At 40.7% G+C, this 21,366-nt stretch overlaps 1 protein-coding gene across 1 annotated transcript in view; it reads right to left on the bottom strand.

The window, feature by feature from the left end:
• Positions 1-19,938: 19,938 nt before the first annotated feature.
• Positions 19,939-21,366, bottom strand: part of DLGAP2 (discs, large (Drosophila) homolog-associated protein 2) — a 101,946-nt gene continuing 100,518 nt past the window's right edge. Inside the window, exon 11 of the mRNA XM_009880529.1 lies at positions 19,939-20,712. Coding sequence (XP_009878831.1) covers positions 20,494-20,712 — 219 coding nt within the window. The 3' untranslated portion in view covers positions 19,939-20,493. The remainder of the gene's footprint in view (positions 20,713-21,366) is intronic.

Here is a 21,366-nt window from a genome sequence, read left to right on the forward strand (position 1 = left end):
AAGTGTAATGAATATGGAAATGAATTCTGGGATATGTAACGACTATGCGTATTCTGTATAGATATAAGTCTCTGTGAATCTCATATTTGACAGATGTGTTGGGTGGAGAGATCCTCCATGTCCCCGGCACCGAATAAAGAATGCCTGCTGCTTAAGACTACATTGGTTTTAAGAGGTTCACTCCTGATTTCGGTGATGGCTGCTGCCCAGTGCCCTGCTCTCTGCCAGCACCCTAAACCAGCGATGCCTCTGGGGCTGCCTTCTCTTCCCCCAGGTCAGCAAGAACCCGCTGCTGAGAAGGGTGCGTGAATGTTATTTTGTGGAAAATAGACAGCAATGCAGCTAGGCTAAGGAGCAGGGCTGAGACAGCATGGTGCTAGGCACGAGGATATTTAGAAAGAGCCACAAAATAAGGGACACAGCCCCTCGCCTGCAGAATGACTCCCCAGAGTAAATGGTAGCAGTGGCACTGTTTCTTTGCATCACTTCAACGTTTTTCAAGAACATTGCTATTAGCAAATCTGTTCTCCCATTTAAACTCAGTGCTAGAAATCATTCAGGAATGGAAGATGCAGTGGGAGTTTGCTTTGCAAATAGTTATGGTAATACCACTTAGGAATATGTAGCAGGCTGGTGTGGGGCACACGCAACACAAATCTGGAGATTTTACATTCCCCTACTGTTTCAATTAAAAAAAAAAAAAAAAAAGCTTTTAAAGCGAACAGTTACTTTAAAATCTTTAGTGTTTCTTTGTCAGTAGAACCAAAAAGAGATCTGAAGCTCCCAAGGAGTCCCTAAAATCTTGTCGTTTATCCCACATGCCTGAGGCTACAGCGTTTATCCCACATGCCTGAGGCTACAGCGTGCACAATGAGTGTCTGTCACTTCTGTGGACTTTGCTGTGATAAATATAATGGCCCCAGCTCTCGTTTGTATTAATGCCATATTAGTGTCAAGGGGTCATAAAGTGAATTCTGTTTCTTATCAAGGTTTAGGAGAGTAGAAAATAGCAAAGCAATCACAGACAGTCACATGGTAATTGTCTCCCTGTTTTCTGAAGAAAAACATAAAATGGAGAAGAAGAAGAAGGTGGATTTGCTGAATTCTGATCATTAAGCTGGAAATAAAAAGTACAATGCTGTATTTACTCAGAGCATTTAAGGAGAGATGATATCACTAGAGCATGTAATCTAATCTCCTGCACATCACAAACCATTAACGTTCACACAGCCGTTCCTTTATCAGTCGTCTTCACTTGAGTTTGACTAATGCTTATTTTCAGAAAGCCAGTTATTGTGCTTTTGAAGGCTGAAATAAATGAAGAATTTGCTGCTTTTATTAGCAGCTTTTTCCAGTGACTAGTCTCAGTCTTAAAATGCATGCCTTTCCCGCAGTTTGAAGCAGTCTAGCTGCCTTTTTGGGGTTGCCTGTTATAATTTTCCTTGTTAGATTAAGAAGCCTATCAATTCCCAGTATTTCGTCCTTGGGAAAATAGAATCATAGAATAGTTTAGGTTGGAAGGAACCTTGAAGATCATCAAATTCCAATAACTGATGTATTGTAATCAGATCACATGCCAGTTTTTTGAATTTGGGGGGTGTGGGTTGGGTGGGGTGATTTTGATGAACTAAACAGTTTATTTTTATGGGCATTCTGTGAGGCATTTTCTGAAGTTTAATATAACTTGCATGACTCTTTAAGTTTGCTGTTGTCTGTAAAGACTATATATGGACTATAAATAGATCATCAAAATTATCAATGGACTTTTTTTTTAACCCTAGATTTAGCTAAACTTACTTTCCTAGCTGTTTTACATGTGAATACTTGTTTAAAGCTGTTGTTTCTTTTCATCATTCTTTTCATTCCATCAGAATATTCTGATTCATTGATGCTGAGTTGATTTGCAAGGCTGGGCTATTTTAGGAAGAAATTGATAATGGATTGGACAATTCATCGTGGACTGGCTTTTCTTATTTTTGGTTTCTCAACAATTTTTTTTCTTCTTTGTGCAGACAACATTTATCCAAAGAAAGTACTAGTGATATTAATAGCAATGGAGCTACATTAATCTAACATCGTGCAAGACAAGCCTATGTCTAGAAGGAAACTGCAGCCAAGATTTTATGGAAGGTAAAGTTTATAGCTGGTGAGGAATACCCTTTGTCCTCTCTGCTCTCAGCTAGGATGTCCACTAGTACCCCAGCTACTCTGACTCTCTCTGACTCTAGCTGTGTTCTGCCAGTTAGCATCAGGCTCTAGTAAATGGTCTTTTATTAGTGCTTTGAAAATCCATTTCTAGTCCATTAAAGTAAATCTGGAAGTGCCCCATGTCTTTTCTGTAGGTGGGTAAGCACAACAGATATTCAATTAATGTTTCAAGAATAGGGACAGCAGATTTTTCCAACCCAAAATGTACTAAGTGATGCTACTTTCCTCATTAGAGAAAAGTTACTCAGTGTAGACTGCAACCAGCCAGGAGCAAAGCTGCCTCCAGTGGTTTTTCTGCTTGGCCATTGCCCGTGTTGGTGGGGAGGAGCAGGGAAGAGGGGCAATTGCAGCCTTGGGGAAGAAGGTATTGTCTCATGTCAGTTTTCATGTTGTGACAGTTCATCCTGATTTTTACCACAAGTTTTCATGCTCAAATTGTACTTTTTTCTTCCCATATGAAACTAATAGGGTTCTCTTCCTACCCCCAGTATTCAGAAATATGTCCCAAATGCTTATGCCACAAATCCTCTTGCAGTCCTTGCAAATAAACAAAAATTTGTTCTTTAGAGCAAAGCCTGAGTGACCATGTAAGATCTGGTATACCTTAGACATGTCTTGACTTGTTCAACAAATATACTGCTGACCCTCGCTTGTATACTATGACTGATTATGCATTATTGAAATTAAATTTCATCTGCAATATTTTGTAGCGGGTTTGATTTGTTGATTTTTTTTAAAAGCATTAACAAGATTTGTGTATTACCTACAACTCCAAGTGGGGTATTTTTTGTAATTTGAATGAAAAACAACAAATAAATGAGAAAAAAAAAATGTACTCTATGATTCAGCATTCTTGATGTTTTCATTTATTCATTTCTACCTCTTTGCTTGTTTTGTACCTTGTAATATGTCTCTTGGCCATTAATTAAAATTATTGGAGTTCCTCTGTGTTCAGATAGGAACCTTGTTTAACTTCATTATGTATTTCTCCCCCTTGCTGTATTATAAATCCCCGTGGTTACTTGTAGCTTCTCCCACTTGCATATTATGTGGCAGCACTGGCGGTGGGAAAACGGAGGGAGGGTGCTGAGGAACCCTCGATGCCCCAGCTGGGACCTTGTTCATCCCACTTTCCACCAGCTCCTTTGGCCTAAGAGAAGCTCTGTTAAATCTGTTCTTTATTGGATGAGGAACAGATGACCCACACCCCCACACCCCCTTATAAGCACTCTGCCAGTGGCTTTCAATGCAGGCTACTTAAAATCTCCCATCCTCTTTGCCCCCAGTTAAAATCCAGTTTGGCATGTAAAAGGAAAAGGACTAGATTCTTCCAACATTTTTGCTGGCTTCCGTGTGAACTGGTCTCTTAAGAGGACTGAAACATAGCTGAGTCTTGATCTATTGCTTTTTCAGAGGCATTGGCTTGAGGCAGCTGAACGTTTACACCAAGTAGCCCTGGAGTCTGTTTGGGTTGGGGAGGAGAAGGTCCTGCTCTGTCCCAGCAGCTGTCCTTGGCCACCTGCAGCACCTTTCACAGGTATTTCTGCCCCTTTCCTGGAGCACACTCCTCCTACCCACTGGCTCTTCTCCTGTTCCTCCCCTCCACGCTTACTCCCCTCCTTCCTCAGTATGACCCGATTTCCTCCTCAATACTTTTTTGCATCCTGGGCACTAGACAGGAAAGCACAAAGATTCCCAAAGAGAGTCCCTGGTTTCCAGGTAGCAAAAGCTCCACAATTCCTTCCCAGGCTCTTCAAAGCTGGGAGAAACAAGTAGAGGGAAAATCGTGGTCCCTGATCCTGCCCTGTGCTGGGACCTACAGGGTTGCTGTGCTCTGGAGCTCCCAAAATCCAGCCAGCTTGATCTGCCCATGTGCAAATGGCTTCCTTTTTGTTTTCCTCATGCAGAGTCGAGCTTTACCCCAAACATACTGTGGAATTCCTCAGCGCTACGGCACCTCTGAAATTATTCTCTTTTTTTTTTTTTAATACAAACAAAATGCACTTTTTTCCTAGTCCCACTTATAGAGATGAATGAATTCTTTTTGCCTAAAAATATGCTGCCAGATAATTTCACCAGATGCTGACAATTGGCATGGAAAATTTGAGGTTGAATTGGATGAACGATAAGCACTTGTGTAAAGAGAATTTGTCATCTGCACACAGGTGTGCGTATGTGTGTGTGTTTGTGTCTGTGTCTGTGCACACAGATGCAAGCCTGGTGTGCCTAGTTGTTATAGCAGATGAAGCTGAAGGGAGGAGATTAAATTAAAGTTAAAATTAAAATTAAATGGCACAAGCACGGTGCAAGGAAACATTTGCAAAACTATATGGCAACCTGAAATCCCCCAAACTCTCTGAAAAAAGAGTGAAATCAACACCATTGCAGAAAATCCTCCAATTTGGTGCTTTGTATTGCACCAACTGCTGATATATTGTTTTGATGCCTTTTTTGCAAGCTCTGTCTACAGGAGAACACAGATCTGTTTATTACAGCAACATACACTGATGGTCCAGATGTACCAACGCAGTCCCAAATGTAGTTTGCTTCTCACCTCATTTTATAGAAGTCACAGCTCCCGTTGCACCTGCCCTGCAGGTGCAGTTGCTTCCAACCGTGTGGTGTAATGTATCTTGTTGTCAGGCAATGGATGCTCAGCCTCAGAGGTTACGAAGACCTGAATTTTCTCCTCTGCACCACTGCAACACGCTGACAACATCTGGAACAAAAAACCCATGGCAAAGGGACAAAGTATTTTTGGCTGAGAAGCAGCAGGCACCGAAAAGTGATCCAATGACTCTGCAGTCTGATCACACGTTGCCTTTGAGAAAGCATTTCCATTCCATTGACACATTTCAGAGCCCGTTATTCCCAAAAATATGTGTTTGCTGTGATGGAGAGCTGTGACTCCAGAAAGGGAAATGTGCTATTGCGAATGAAATCTGTTCAGGAGCTTGCTACCACTTTCAGGGAAAATGTGCTCAGATGCAGCAATGGGTGGCAGTATAAACTTCCGAAATCCCCTCTTTCAGAAGTGCTGGCTGAGGCTGTTGGATACAGTGGCTGCACTCTGCCAGCTGCCGAGCGGCCCCGCAGCCCAGCTGCACGGCTGGGCGCAACGTGAAGGCACAGCAATTCCATGCTGCCGGCCTTCGGAAAAGACACCCAGGAGGGTGGCATGGGAAGGAGATGTGATGTATTCCTGTCATTCCCCACGCTTTCCAGACTAGCAAAATGGGACCGATGGATGCTTCTGCCCTCTTGTTTGACATAGCCAAAAAGAACTGAAGAATTTAGTGCCTCTCCAGACTGTCCCTCCGCACAGCCATCCTCAAAGGCATCCTGCAAGCTATCTCTTTCTGTGTTTCCTTCTTCACCAAGAAGGGTGGGAGAACCACATTTATGCTGGTTTATTATACTGTTTTTACTGGTTCATTCAGGTCGAGGGAGGAGATTCTGCCCCTCTACTCTACTGAGACCCCACGTGAAGTACTGCGTCCAGCTCTGGACTCCTCAATATAAGAAGGGCATGGACCTGTTGGAGCAGGTCCAGAGGAGGGCCATGAAGATAATGAGAGGGCTGGAGCACCTCTCCTATTGAAGAGAGGTCGAGAGAGTTGGGGTTTTTCAGCCTTGAGAAAAGAAGACTCTGGGGAGACCTTATAGCGTCCTTCCAGTAGCTGAAGGGGGCCTACAAGAAAGCTGGAGAGGGACTTTTACAAGGGCCTCTAGTGATAGGATGGGGGGGAATGGCTTCAAACAGGAAGAAGGGGGATTTAGCTTAGATATCAGGAAGAAATTTTTCGCTGTGAGGGTGGTGAGACACTGGAACAGGTTGCACAGAGAAGTTGTGGAAGCTCCATCCCTGGAAGTGTTCAAGGCCAGGTTGGATGGGGTTTGAGCAACCTGGTCTAGAGGGAGGTGTCCCTGCCCATGGCTGGGGGGTTGGAACTAGATGGTCCCTTCCAACCCAAACCATTCTATGATTCTGTGATTTAGCTAAATGTAAGAAACAGTACGGTTTCTTCCAGAATAAGGTAAAATGAAGCAAGAAGGGTCAAAGGAGATTTGCTTTTAACCAGAGCTGCACAGGGAGGGAATTACCAGGACTCTGGTAGTGTCTGTTTGTTTAGGGCAAAAGGAAATAACATTATATTGAGAGCTTCAGAAAGGGGGACAGATTAGCAGAGAGAGCACGGTGGTGTGACAGGGGGTGAAAGGGCTTTCTGAAATCCAGATGTCCCTGGGGAAGTGTAAGTCAATGCAAGGAGAATTAGAGCAAGTTAGATCCAATTTTGATTATAACCATCTTTCGTTTTTAGCTACTGGAAATAAGCTTGTGACTGAAAAGCAGCCATTGTTCCCTCCTATCCATCTCTGACATCTCCCACCCACTTCCCCAGGAATGATTTCCCCCATATATTTTACCTTGCAAACTACACCCTTGCATGAATTGACTCAGAGTTATCACTCATCTTGTCCCTGAACTCACCTAACCTTTCTTGGCAGGTGAAAATATAACATCAGCTTCACCGGAAGCCCTTTAATCTTTCTTCAAAAAAAGTCAATGGTCCCAACATAGCATCTGACACTAGATAACAAGACAGATCATCACAAAATATATTTACAGATATTTCATTTGTGACAATAAAGACAAATACTAAGCAGCTCAGGGGCCAGCTGTTCTGTCTGCTTTCCAGGAGAGAAAAGTTTGGTCCCAGAAAGAAGCCAAGGAAGGGTCACAATCTGTTAGGTCTCACAAGGTAAATGCCATCAAAGTGAAACACATCACAGATGGTAAACATGCCCCAGAGGCTTCCTACATCCTTTCGTTATATCACCCCGTTCTCCTCCAGAGCAGGTAATTCAAGGGAGAACTTTGTAACCCCCTGACTTAAAACAGCATTTTGATTACACTGATTTTACTTTGACAAGCAAGATGGGAAATGCCACACAGAGGAAACCTCCCCTCCACATGTGTTGTCACAGCTGGTTCACACGTGGCCTTAAATGATCCTTCTGACTGAAGGGATAGAAGTTCACATTTATCTCCAGGTATTAGGCTTTTTTCTTCTTTGGTCACTACATTCAGAATGTAAAATCTGATGAAGTGTTACAGCTTCTTACTAATTATTACAAATGAGGATGCTCTTGTAAATTTTGTTTATTCCATGTCACATCATTAAATAAGTCAATTGATAAAATGTATTTTTAGGAAGCTTATCTTGGGAGAACAGAGTGAATCTGAGTGGAGGAATAAAAGATTTTGAATTTGTTATATAGCAGTTTGTCTCAAAATGATACAACTACCTGTCCTAATTCAGGCTGGAAGGTGTCAAAATGCATGAATTAGCTCACCTCATGCACAGACTGTTTGCTTTCTGGCACAATATGCATGTGTGTATTCGGTTCGGGATCTGGCTGTAGAAACAGATACGTAGTGTGAATTAACCCAAAAATACTTTTTTATCTTGAAGGAAAATTACAGCAAAATTCTGTTTCAAATTAGCTAAAGTAATCATATATTCCTAAGAAGCAAAAAATAAATAATATAGCATTTATGTTTGTTTTGGTCCATAGGTTTTCCCTTTCCTCAGCCCTATTCTCCTCCTCCTCCTTTTCAGCTTCCTCTTTCCGTGACTTAGACAAGCAAATGGTTTTATCCCGAGATAAAGGTATGCACAAACCAAACCAAATACAAATTTTTGCCATTTTAAAACAACATAAATGTATATAAAATCTACAGTTGTTCCTCTTTTATTTCTGTATGGATAAATATATACATACATATTATATATATACATGTACATATGTATATATATACACATACACACATACAAAGCCACATAAACTCATACAAATATATAAATATAAACATTCATAAAACTCTAAATACCAGCTTGTTTCTAAGATGTTGTCAATGCTTCATAAATTTATGAATATTTTACAAAACTTATTTTGACATATTCAAACCCCGAAGCATAGCATTCATCTGCTTCCCTTACTGTTCACTCATGATTTATTTCCTATCTGGCAAAACTGATTTATTGCCTCTATTATGATTGGGTTTATGTCACTTTTTAATACTTAGAATCCTTGATTTTTAAGGAAACTAATTTCCTTTTTTTTTTAAAAAAAAAAAGAATTGTTTGAAACAGTCTATGATCATATACTCCTCAAGGATCTGCATTTAAATTGATTTGTCATTATTTTCCTTTCCATTGACCAAAGCCGTGTCCTCCTCAACTATTTCAGTGCCAAGCTCTGCAGCAGGTACGGTGATGTTCAGTAGCGAGGAGGAGAGCCAAGTTGGGCAGCGATGGGTGCACGGCCCCTCTGACAAACAAGCCCCGCTGTGTTTTTACATATTGTCTAAATAGCTCATGTCCGTGCAGGCGAGTTAGTGTGGGTCACGAAGGATACAATAACCACACAACAGCTACAAGGACTTTCTAGGAGGTTTTGGTTGAGCATGTTAATTACTTCTACGCCTGGTCAGGATCTGAGCTTCCATTCAGCAGTGATGTTACTCCTCATCTGGAGCAGAACCTTTCTTTTGATTTTTCCCTTAATTGCAATATCTCAAGCAGCCCAGTGCCTGCTAATAAGAAAAAGGGATATGAACCTCATACTGAGGAGAGAACATTGCTGACTCAGCCGCTGTCACCAATTTTCTACAACTCCTTTTTTTAGTATTAAGCCCTTTTCTTCAAGAACATCCCCACTTCATTCCTTTGTGACCTGAGAGACCTGTCATACACAGGAGAAGAAGCAGAGGTCCAGCCATGACCCTGAACATTCATCTCCCTGAGTGCTGAGGCCAACCCAGGTCCATGGGAGCAGGGCGATGGTTGGGGATCAGCCATGGCCATGGGCCATGGGCCAGGCTGGCTGGCCTCTCGCATCCACCTGCATGGTCACCTTCTCCTTTTGGGAAGAGCTGGTGGGACAGCTGTCTGAGAAGTATGTGCAGGTTTGGCAGGTGAATACCTCTGTCACACATGCAAATGTCCATTTGCTTATAAATAGGGTTGTGTGTCTAGTGAGAGGGGACTGGTGATCTGGGCACATCCCTTTTGGGGCGTGAGTGCAGCCTGGATGCTGGGTGGTAGTTCCTGTGGCTCTCCAGGGGATTCTGACACCTGGATCACATCTGCAAGGTTGTGTAGGGTATGATTGCTACCTTGTATTACTACCTTTATCCAAACAAACAACAAATAAGCTAGATTTTTATGGTAATTTTGATAATAACCTCCTTCCAGGGAATGGGGAAACAATTGCAATTACTGTTTACAACACCATCTTTGTGTTTGTCCTGGTTTGAGAACCAATTTTCTGTTTTACCAAACCATGACAGTGTTGAAACAAGTCAGTCTTTTCTTGATGCATTTTCTGAACCCTGTTCACTTAGGTCCTACTTTCTAAAACTCTTATAATCTTTGTAACTTTCTTCTGAATTTTCTCCACGTACTTTTCAATGACTCCAAAACGGGATTTCATACTCTAATCAAAATCTTACCAGTACTGAACAACGTGAAGGAAGAACCTCTCTCTAGCACAGAGGACACGTCCCTACACCCCCAGAATCTGCCTTGCCACTTTCTCAATGGCATGACTGAGGACTCAGTTATTCAGTGTCACTTTTAGATATTCTGAAACGCTTCTGCCTCTCTCACTTAAGATTGTGTGTTTGAGCATTTGCCTGAGATTCAGAGGTCAATTTCTGCCATCTCAGAGAGGACTTGGGTGGAAGTGGCTAAGCTGAAGATAGCAAGATTCAGAGAGTCTGTATCCCACCGTTGCCCAGATGTGACAGTCTGGTTCCTAAACGCAGGCAGCCAAGCACACAAAAAGCATCCTGCCCTCTGCCCCAGCCCCACTGGGGTTCCAGCCTAGGACAGAAATGAGGACAATCTCCATCCAAGTCCTAAACGGGGCTTAGCCTGTTGGAAGTCCTTAGACACCTGATATACAGCAAAATGCAGTGGCCATGGAGATTGCTGCTGAACAGCCTGGATGGAAGAGGACTAGCCATGCCTCTGATACTTGAGTTTGATTTTTTATGGATCTGAAGACTTCTTCCTTCTATGGGTAATTTGTTTTAGCTTGGCTCGCAATGTCAAGTCCAATAATATGTGTGTGCCACAATTTAAGGTTGTGTATACATGGGTGATTACACAGCATGATAATTTGTAAAGCCACACTGATTTAATGATATGCTAATACATTCACTATTACATTCCCCTTTTCCTTACAAGCATGGGATTTAGCTTGTATGATTTAACATCAGGTTGACTCTCATTTAGCTTGTGATCCACCATAGCCCACATCTTCTCTGCTCTGCTTTTCCTGAAATGGATATTCTGTCACATCAGAGCTTGATCATATCTTTCTCATAGCATTTTGTATTTTTTCTTTACTGAATTTCATTGCATTGGATTTAGAAAGTGTGTCCAGTTTTTTGGGATCACTGTGAATTTTGATCATATCCTCTGTAGAACCTGTAACTGCTCCCAGGTCTGTATCATATCATAAATGAATGGTATATTTTGTAATAAATCATCAAAGTTATCAGTGAAATTACTGACTGGTACTAAGGGCAGGTTAGATTTTTCTAAGATTCTCCCTTTCTCTCCTACTTAAAAAGCCCTTCTTATTTCACAATGGGTTAAGGATATATGTATTTTTTAAAAATAATATTTTCAGCTGCATCAGATTTTGTTTTACAACAATAAAATGTAAACCATATTTTCCTAGTTTTATGTAAAAAGTGTTACACTGAAACTGTATCAAAAGCCTTAATGAAGATCTATCACACCCTACTGTTTTTACCTAACCCATTAGGCCATTCATCCCACCAAACAAGAAAATTAAAATCAGTTGACATGATAGGATGTTGGCAAATCAGCGTTGCCTAGTGCTTATCACCGTATTGTCCTCTAGCCACTTATAAATTGATTGTTTAAAAATTCGCAGCAGAATCTGTCCAGGGATTTTGTTAGGGACGCAATAGGTTATGTAAGGCACTTGTCTACATTTCAAAATTTTCACACTTCAGCTGCGCTGCTACGGTTAAAACAATAACAGCCTTCCACAAACCCACTGCCAGTGTCAGTGCAGTTCAACTGGAATAAATATGCTAATTCCAGAACATGTGCTCTGCACCTGATTATTTGGTTCAGCAACTGAAATAAAATATGCCATATCTATGCTCCGGCTTTACTGACCTTACTAGTTCATCAGCAATGACTGTCCTCATTTATGTGGGTATGCCTATAATACTAAGGCGGACATGCAACCATCTGTAATGCCGTTGTAAAAGAAACAGCTTGCTTGTTAGTCCTGAGAGCCTTTCCAGATTGCAGGAAGGATCACCCTATTTTAGGGAACTCATGAAGGCTAAGACAAGCTAACTGGTTATTGGAATTTCAGCTAGATGTGATCAAGGCCTTTCTTAGTTGTAAAATATCAGTACAAGACTGCTATGAGTGATGCTCTAGGTCATAACATCTACTGTTAGGAGAAAGACAAAAAGCAGCACTAAGCTGCTCTAATGACCCCTCTCTCTAAATTTCATTTTCATTAGAACTGCTGACATATAGCAGGAAAATTTTGAGCTATCCATAACAGAAATTAAAGATGAAAACTCCTTTATGCAAATACTGAGCCAGCAGAGTACTGAATCTTTAATTTTATTGGTCTTACTGCCAAGACCTTTCACAGTTTCTTCATATACCACCTGTCCATGCTGTACCTAGAATCCTTCATTAATTATGGAGATGTCAACTTCCACCTCCAGTTGACTCATGATGCCAAAATTCATCATGTCTGTTAAATTTTCAAACAAACATATTTCTTGGACTCCCTCACTGCTTGGGAAGAGATCCCTGAGGGTATCTTCCAACCCACTTCATTATCCCGTGTTTCTCTGATGGCTATGAAACAACTATGGCTATTGACAACTGATGGGCTGCCAGAATGCTGCAACCACCGCTCTTCATTTCAATTAATAGCATCTCACTTTTTCCTTCAGTTTCTGTCTTGCATCTGCCTATCTGTTGTTTCTCACGTAATGGTTGAGTTGTAAACTCTTTGCATTAAGGGAAATGTTTTCATTTTGTAAATGTGCAATGTTGTCTTGGTCCATAGCTGGGGCTCTGAAGTGTTACGATAGTATATGTAATAAATGAGCAACAAAAATCCAATGATTCAAGCAACTAAGCACTTTTCTATGCCACATAAATTCCTATTTGTCATAGTATTTCTGGTACCTCCTTTATTTAGACGCAGAGAGTCCACACATCTTTGTTTCATGCCTACCGTGGCTTCCGTCTTATTGAAAAGCGTGGCCAACGCAAAATATTGATCAAATTTTCTGCTGAGATGCTAAAGCCATTCCCAGAAGGAGACTTGTCTGCCCTGGAAGGAACTGAGAAATGTAAAGTGGACTAAAAGATCTTTTTGGCTATTCTGTTGCAAATAGCAAAAAAGACATGCAGAGATGCTCCAGGATTCACCTTTCCGAAACAAATTCTTTCAGTTACTTCTGCCCAATAATGGCTTGCTTACAAATAATTCAATTTCAGATGTTTTACATGAAAAGAGGCTATTATTTCTTCTGTTAATGACACACAATGGTCTGAATCAAAATCAGTGCACGATATTCTATACCTATAGTATTTGAGACTATAAATCAAAACACATCAATAGCATTGCATAGCTGATTCCATTATTTGCCAAAGTCCTCCAGATTTTAAACATGTCTTCCGTTGAATTCAGATAAAACCTTATCAAATTTTTTTATTGAAAATTAATTTCCTGACACTCAAAAGTCTATGTCTAAAGTAATAATTTAGTGTGGTCTACAAATTGTCTGATTGGAAATGGCATATTTTAACTAATGCAAAATTTAAAATGTAATAAAGAGTGTACTCTATTTTTCTCAAAAAATTTAATTGCAGAATTATTTACAGGAGATGAACATAAACAATACATAAACCAGTTGAAAGAGGCAGCTTCATAAAAGAGCCATGGGGCAAAATAGTGAAGCACATTTTCTTACAATCAGCTGGAGGTGAGTAGAGAATCATGAAAAAAGAATAACTCAATAATAAAACAATTCTCAAATATGTCTTCAAAGTAACAAATAACATTCTGGTAAAGAAGATATTACTGAGAAGCAAGAAATTATTGTAGCAATGAAACAACATACTGTACATTCAATTTAGGTATCCTGCATGCTACTAAATAGAATTTATCAAAAGAACCATAAAAGCATGAGAAAGAGAATTACATAAAATAGTTTAATTCTAGTGAAGTGTAGCTTTATACAGATGGTGAATATTTGGCACTCAGTTCATCCTCATTGTTGATATGATTTCTTATGTATATATATATTTATATATATTTATATATACTTTTAATGATAACTAAACAGCTAGTTTCCTGGTTCTAACATTCCTTGAAATTCTATAGGAGGCATTTAATTTAGTCCTTAGGCCACACTTGATTATTTTGGCATGTTACGTGGTAAATGAAAATATGAGTTTTGTCTCTGTACAGAAAATCCTGCACAGTCGTAGTGGCTTTTCTTCAGGAAAGAACAGTTCTAGAGCAGTATAAGTCAGGCTACTCGAAAGGGAAATTTTCTTAATTCAGGAAATTAATATATAAATTGAACTAAAGAATACATACACGCTGAGCCCTTTTAAAACGAGATGGCCATACTATTAAACCTCCAAAGGGTAAATCAAAGCATGGATATAAGCATGTGGATTCCACGGGAAATTATAAAGAAAGCTAATATTTCTTTGTGAGGACTGTAGTCAGAAACCTGAACCTACTATGAAGGCCTCTGCTTGATGGTGACCTACCTGAAAGAAAGACCTGTATCGTACAAAGTAATTACGTGCTCACTAACTGAAGTGGTGAGTCCTTCTTGCCTCACCAGGACTTGCTGAGTCGGATATTGATCTGAATTATACTGATCCAAATATGACATTTCTTTCTGATTTCAGTTTCTTAGCACTGATTCTAATACAACCGAGACCAGAACTTAGCCCAATGCTTTGCAATAATTCATCTCACAAATAAGAAACTTGTATGACAGTTCAGCTTTAGGAATAAGAAATGCTGTGTTGAATGGAAGAAGAGGAAGGGAAAAAGAAGAAAAATCCTCACTAATGGGCTGTGTTGGTGAATAATGACCACATGCTCAATTAAACCTCCCCCTCGTTTAAGCTTCGGTGAAAATATTCATGGTTTTGTACTAGAGAAGTAAAAAATCCCGTCCAACAGAACCAATTTAGAAAGATGACTATTTGGCCTTAATAAAATAGAGAATTAAATTGCCAGCTGATGAAAATTGTTCTGTTTGCTCAGTTAAAGAGCAGTCCGTGTAGACATACTAATTTACATTATCTACAATCTGACTTCAAAAGCCCAGTTCTGTTTCAGCAATGAAGGGTAATGGAAGAAACATCCATGTGTGGAAAGGTGGGACTGTGAACATGCAGTCTTCTTCTGTGATCATCATTTATGAAATGCGACACGCATTTAATGAGAGGGGATCTGGAATACAGTTTTTAGCTATAACGGGCGACATGGCCTCTTGCAGCTATTAGAATTTTATTTCGTTAAGAGGAGCTGAATCAGCCTAAATATGCTGGCCAAATTCTCTTTTGGGCAAGTTTCCATTTCAATTTTGGTTTTATAGTTGCTGTCCTGAACAGCCTATTATGTAGTTAAACAGCTGCAGCATTACACCATAGAGGTAGCTGCATTTCAGAGATAAATTAAGCAATTTCTGTGTATACAGAGGGCTTAATTCCTGCCAGGAGTCTGTGTATGCATATGAGCATGCCATAAAACAGCTGTTCCCAAAAGATGGTCCCTGGAGGTGAACATGGTGACCAGTTGCAGATGGGCCGTGGGGCTGCATTAGGCAGCGAACCTGCCACAGCCGTCGGTGCTGAGGCTGAGCTGCCAGACAGTGGCAGGGTCTGCAGGAATGGCAGTGCTGACTGTGGTTCCTGGCTCCAACTGTCCAGGCCCACGACACCAAAAAACGGTGAGAGAGAGGATATATATGTATATGTATGTGTATATCCTCTTTCTGTTATCTGCAGTATGAACTGGCTGCCTCTAGTCTGCCGATCCTGCCAAGGCAGAGGGAGGCATCCCCATCGCTCTGCCATACAAAGGACCCTTAGGGTTAGAGCCGAGTCTCAGTAAAGAGCAGCTGCCTGAACCAAAGCATCACCCTCATGCCTAAGTCCCAGGCCCCGCGTTATCCCCTGCGTTAGCTTGGCTGGAGGGCAGACGGGGAGAGAGAACAGGGCGCTTGGCAGTTACACCACCAGGGAAGGCAGTTTTTGCAGCATGTGCCCCAGATGGATCTCTCCCGTTAAGAAGGCCATAGGGGAATGCACTTGCGAAGGAGAGACTTGCCAAGACCCCTGACTGAAAGGGCTCAGCCGCAGGTGCCATCAGGTCCTGCACTTGGCACTGGCCAGGGCTCTCCTCCCAGGGGAGCTCCTCCACTGCAGGGACCCTCACTGCCATTGTCGTGAACAGAAAAAGCAGAGATTGTTCTGGAAACTTAATTTGATGCTTTTCTTTCCCTGCCTACACCCTGGAGGGACGGTATGAGCATTGCTTTCACCTCTGCTTTCCTCAGCTCTTCTTCTTGGTTCAGTGAGTCTTTGCTTCTCCTTCGGCACAGGCTCGGACCGTAAGGGTCGTCCTGGGCACTGGGAGGGTGGTGTGGAAGGAAACTCCTTGGCAGCGTGGGGACAGGTGGGAGAGCCCCCAGCATCCCGCCGTGCCGGCTCACCAGGCTATGGGCAGGGTGACCTGCCCCAGCTGCAGCTCAGCCTGGGGTTTGTGTGTCGGCTAATAAAGTGCTTGGAGATCCTTCTGGATGAAAGGCACTATATAAACCTAAGCGTCAACCTGTCGTACACCAGGAAGCACCTCACTAGACATTAAGGGGTTTGCTGATATTCCTCACCTTGAGTGCGGTTTGCCAGTGGTATCACCACATCGTAAGATGCCCTGGCAACAGTAATGGGAGTAACGCTGCTTCACGTCTTGTTCAAGCTCTCTGTCTAATACTGAGCCTCTGACTACGCAGGATTTCGCAGCTTTTCAGCATGCACAGCTTGACACCTGCAGCTGCCAGACCAACTTCAGATCTCAAATTAACACACACAAACCAGCACTTGATGGGTCAGCCTCCAGTGTGCCCCCTGCCACCGGCACCAAGGAGGACATCAAACCCACTGACCGACCGTGCAGAGCAGGTTCAAGGCTGAGATGGGCTGACCTGGAGGCCTGCTGCTCCAGGAGCAGGGCAACCAAGGACCTGCGTGGGGAGGACCTGGTGTGGAGCGGTGGCACTGCCCGAGGGTGCCATGGGGCCAGGAGCCTCTCAAGGGCACCGCTCCAGCAGGGCATGAGGACACTGCGGGTCACGTATGGCACAGCATCATGGAGCAGTTACTTCTTTTCCTGACAAAACCAATCAATGACTGAACATTTCCTCACTTTATACGAGATGCAGCACTGAAGAAGATGAAACTAGACTATTAGTTTACTGATACAGCAGGACATGGGCTTATTTTAAAACAAATAATTTCCATTATATGAAATGTATTTTTTATATATATATATATGAAATCCACACACCTTCCTATGCACGCTTTAATTCCTTTCTGATTGATCTGAAATCTAACATAGTGACCAGGCTTAAGCATGAATTAAAATGTCATTTTTTGGTATTAAACTGTACAACATTATGAGTCTTTGCACGCTGCCAAAGGCCATTCTAATCAGGTCGACATGAAATAATAAAATACTCCATAATGTACTTCACCAATTTACAGATAATTTCAAATCTAAAAAAATATACAAAGCAAAAATAAGTATGGCAAATATCAACAATTTTACCAGTCAGGTCTTTTTCTTTATTTAAATTTTCAGAGTTCTGTTTATTATACTTGTGTTTTACAGGCAATGAAGAAATGAACAGAGACTTTCTATAATTTTCATCTGCTAAAATAAATACTAGTCCGATTAGTATTCAATTAAACAGTAGACTATTTTGCTATATCCAGCAGTTCTGTGTGGGTCTGCACCATGAAGTATCTAAGAAGAAAGCATTCCAATTCCTATCTTTATGTTTATTTATGTTCCTCCTATGTTGGTTTTGTAACTGAATTTTGTTTTTATGATGGGGGTGTCAGATTAAAATTGATCTGTTTACATGTTTATTAAGATATCACATGCTGTGTTTCTCATGTCAGGGACTGAAGCAATTTGATCTTGATTTATTTGCAACACAAGTATGATAAGCATAATGTTATTTTTCTAAACTAACCAGGTGTACAATATGTAAATAGAAATGGCTTATTTGCCTTTAAATGATAGAACGTTACCTGTACAAGAATTTAATATATTGCACTTTGAAATGTAACATGCACAGATAACATGTTATCAGATTTTTCGGTAGGCATCTAGTTTACTTTTGATTCTTTCTGGGGTTGGTTTTTTTTTTTTTTGGAACAAAGGTGGAACAAACAGAAATCATAGATATCCAAAGCTTATATTGAACATTTTCTCATAATGACATGGGAAATGTAAAATACAGGGTTGGCATTAGTCACGCAGGCCTTTGTTTGCCTGAGAACATGTAATAAAATTTTAACATATCAAAAAATGATCAAAATGTGATTCAAAAATTAAAGACTTATCCGGACTGTTCCAAGTCAGCATTATTAGGTCAGCTGGGATCTAAGCTTATCTGTAATCTATTGTTTTTACAATCTCTCTTTATAAAGTCTGATTACTGGCAGGATAAAATACCACTTGTCTTAATCGCATGATCTGTTGCTGCAGATGGGGGTTTTCAAGCGAGTAAGTCAAGTGTGATTTCTCCTTGGAGTGTTCAGGAAAATTAGACAAAATGCATCAGCTGCCATTTATATATATAGGGGTAGGGTTGTGTGTGTTTATTTTAACTTTCTTAAATGTAGGAAAGACACTGGCTTTAGTTTTGTGTGGATATTTCAAATTAGCAGCTCCACTTTAAATAAGATATCAGTTTTCAAGACTAAAGATGCCAATGTCTGCAAGTACGTTTATATTTAAAAGAGTACAACAAATATAGGAAGTAGCATCAATAATGTACACTACCCAGGATTCAGCTCTTTCCTTAATAGAAAATGCCTTGAAAACATGAGGGATGGGAAATATAATGTTTTCATCTATAGAAGAATATTTCCGGGATTTTTTTTTTTTTTTTTTTTTTTTTTTACTTTTTCGAAGGATATACATTCGTCTTGGTTTTTGCTTCCAAATACGGTTTAAGGCTATTTGGTAAAGTATATACCAGATATCAGGCTCAATTTACAGGGTTTTCTCCTCACAGAAACTTCTCAAAACTTCATCTCCAAAGATTCATATCTTGAAGCTAAACATGCTTTATCAGCTGTGCTCCAAAGACAGAACTCATGCTTAACACTACACACTGTAGGAAAAAGAGAAGGAAAAAGAAAAACGAAACAAACCAAAAGAAAACAGATTTGAAGCAATGTCAGATCTGCATAACCTACAACACTTCATGTTTTCAGTCATCCGTCAGGCTGCAGGGTGCGTGGGATTCGGACTTAAAGTGCTCATCAGGTGAAGAACCAAAGTGCTCGAGTATAATTAAATAGCTGTTCTGCCTATGGCTAAATACATTGCATTTGTTAAAGCAGGTAAACGGGGGCTGCGGTGGTCGGGGCTGTCTGTCTCACTGGGTTCAGACCGTTTTGACCTAAAGTGGTGTGCAGTAGGATTCAAACCTTGGAATCGGGGGCTGCGGGTTACTCATCTTATTGCGTTTTCACCTGAAGACTTCTAAGTGCTCAGTTGGCTCTGGAAGGTAGGTGAAGTGGAATAATTCTGTCTTAATTTGTTTTAAATTAAAGCCTCTTGACTGTGGTAGTTGCCACTTCTCTCTTCTGACAACATGAGGCTTGAAAATATATTATTTTCCTTATATTCCATGGTTGGAAATCACTTATATGGAGTTGTGTATTTTTTTTTTACGTCTGAAGCAAGCAAGAAGCTTATTCTTGCCATAAATGATACTGCATAGAAAAATAGTTCTAAAAAAAAAAATACAACTGTAAACCACAGTTCACCTTTACCTTAACATAACCATTTAAACTTAGATATACTTACCACTCACATTCATATTTCTTAAACTGTTTACAACATCACAACTGGCATTTTAAACAAGCAATTTTTTTTTTTTTTTCTCAAGGATACCCTGGAAACTCAATTGATATAACATTTTGAGAGTTTGAAATATTACATGTAGCGCAGCTCTTGAAATGAAAGAGAGAAGGTTTATAAAATAAATGTTAACAGGTAAAAGAACTGTTAAAAAAGCAATGAGTGTTCCAAAGGAGCGAGTATAACTTTTTCTTTACACATCTTGCTACAGAAGATCTAGCTTTTTAAGGCTTCCGTTTTCCTTTCACCCATCACTCAAGTCCTCTTGCATTATAATTTTGCTTAGGTTTCAGAGTGTCGTTATACTGCTAACGGCAAACGTTTCTCAGTGGGCATTCCCACCACCACCAGACTTGTATGCTTCTTGGTTTCTGATGAACTTTGGAGTTTTAGTGGCTGGATATCCCTGTTCATCTCCAGAAACTTGACATGACATGAGAGGCCTAATGTTATTTTGCAGTAACAAAGATGAGAAGAGTGGCAGAGCACGTGAGTAAGTATGTTAGCTGGGTTCTAGGAAAAGAAACTGGAGGTCAGAGAGATAAATGGGTTCTTTCTTTCCTGCTCTTTACATTTGTAGCACCTTCTACTTGGATTAGCTAATGCCTCTAGTGAATGGTGAGATGCACCCATTTATAGTTTGTTATTCTTATCCCTAATTATCACACATTTTATAAAAATATAAATAACAAAAAAGTAAGCTGGGTTCCATCTCAAGAGGTGTTTCTTGTTGTCCTCTGAGAATATATTGGATAAGTCAGGTCTTGACAAGCCCTATCCATTGTAGCTGATTGTAAGTCAGACAATAAATACAAAAAGAAGTCGTTCTTGCGGTGAGCTCAGCAAATTCTGAGGAAATCAAAAGCATTCCACTGTGCTTATGGCACAAAGAACACAACAGCAAGGGCATATTTAGTGGAGAGAATGAGACAAAAATTACCAGGTAAGTGACAAACTGTACAAGCATTTTGTTTAAAAAAGGAACTCTGCAGCATTCTGTCTTTAAAGCCGGGTTTGAGCCTCTGGGATATATATCTCGATGCTGTCTGCGCGCTCTGTGGCTGAATTCTGCCGGAAAGAGGCTGCTCTCTTAGCAGCCATTAGCCGTCTTCTAGCTTCTTGTCGCTGTCTGTCGGGTAGGTCCAGAGATTTTTCTCTCGTGATAGGGAATTTTCCTTTTGGGGGCTTCTTTGGTACAGGAGGAGGAACCTTTCTTTCTTCCTGCAATAGGGTATTAAAACCGAGGGTGAACTGCGTGTGGAAGGTACCGTCAGCAGAGCATGCAAATCGAAGACATGGAATGCAAAATACTGGTTACGTACATCAAGCATGCTCAATTTGTGCTCTCCAATCAGCTGACTAATGGAATAGCGAGCCACGCTAGGGACACTGACAAAACCCTGCTCTTCCAGCAACCTTTACAAATTCTGCGCTCCTGCGCCTTAAAAAAGACTATGCCTCCTTCTACCGTCCTCGCAGGTATCCTGCACATGCAACCTGCATACCTCACTTACATACGAATTTTGTTTAATTTTAGCTGACACATTATTACATTCATTATAAACAGAAACACACACTGGCTCTCCAATAAGAATTCAGCGCATCTGTGTGGTCTGATCAAGTGAAAAGACTGCGTGATATTAGCAGGACAGGATTTTTAATTAAATTAATCATACTGAGTTTAGCCTCAGCTGGATATGAGATAGCAGCTGTGTACACATGTCTATTAGTTTAGTCTCCTCCATGAATCGCTAAATGGAAACATGCAAGCACCAACCAGAGAGAGAACATAGGGCTAATTGTTCCGCTTGCCAGTCTGGACCATTTTAAAGCAAATTATATTGAAGAATTATCAAATTATAAAGTGAGAGTCAG

Source organism: Charadrius vociferus, unplaced genomic scaffold, assembly GCF_000708025.1.
Source record: "Charadrius vociferus isolate BGI_N301 unplaced genomic scaffold, ASM70802v2 scaffold123, whole genome shotgun sequence".
Taxonomy (NCBI): Eukaryota; Metazoa; Chordata; class Aves; order Charadriiformes; family Charadriidae; genus Charadrius; species Charadrius vociferus.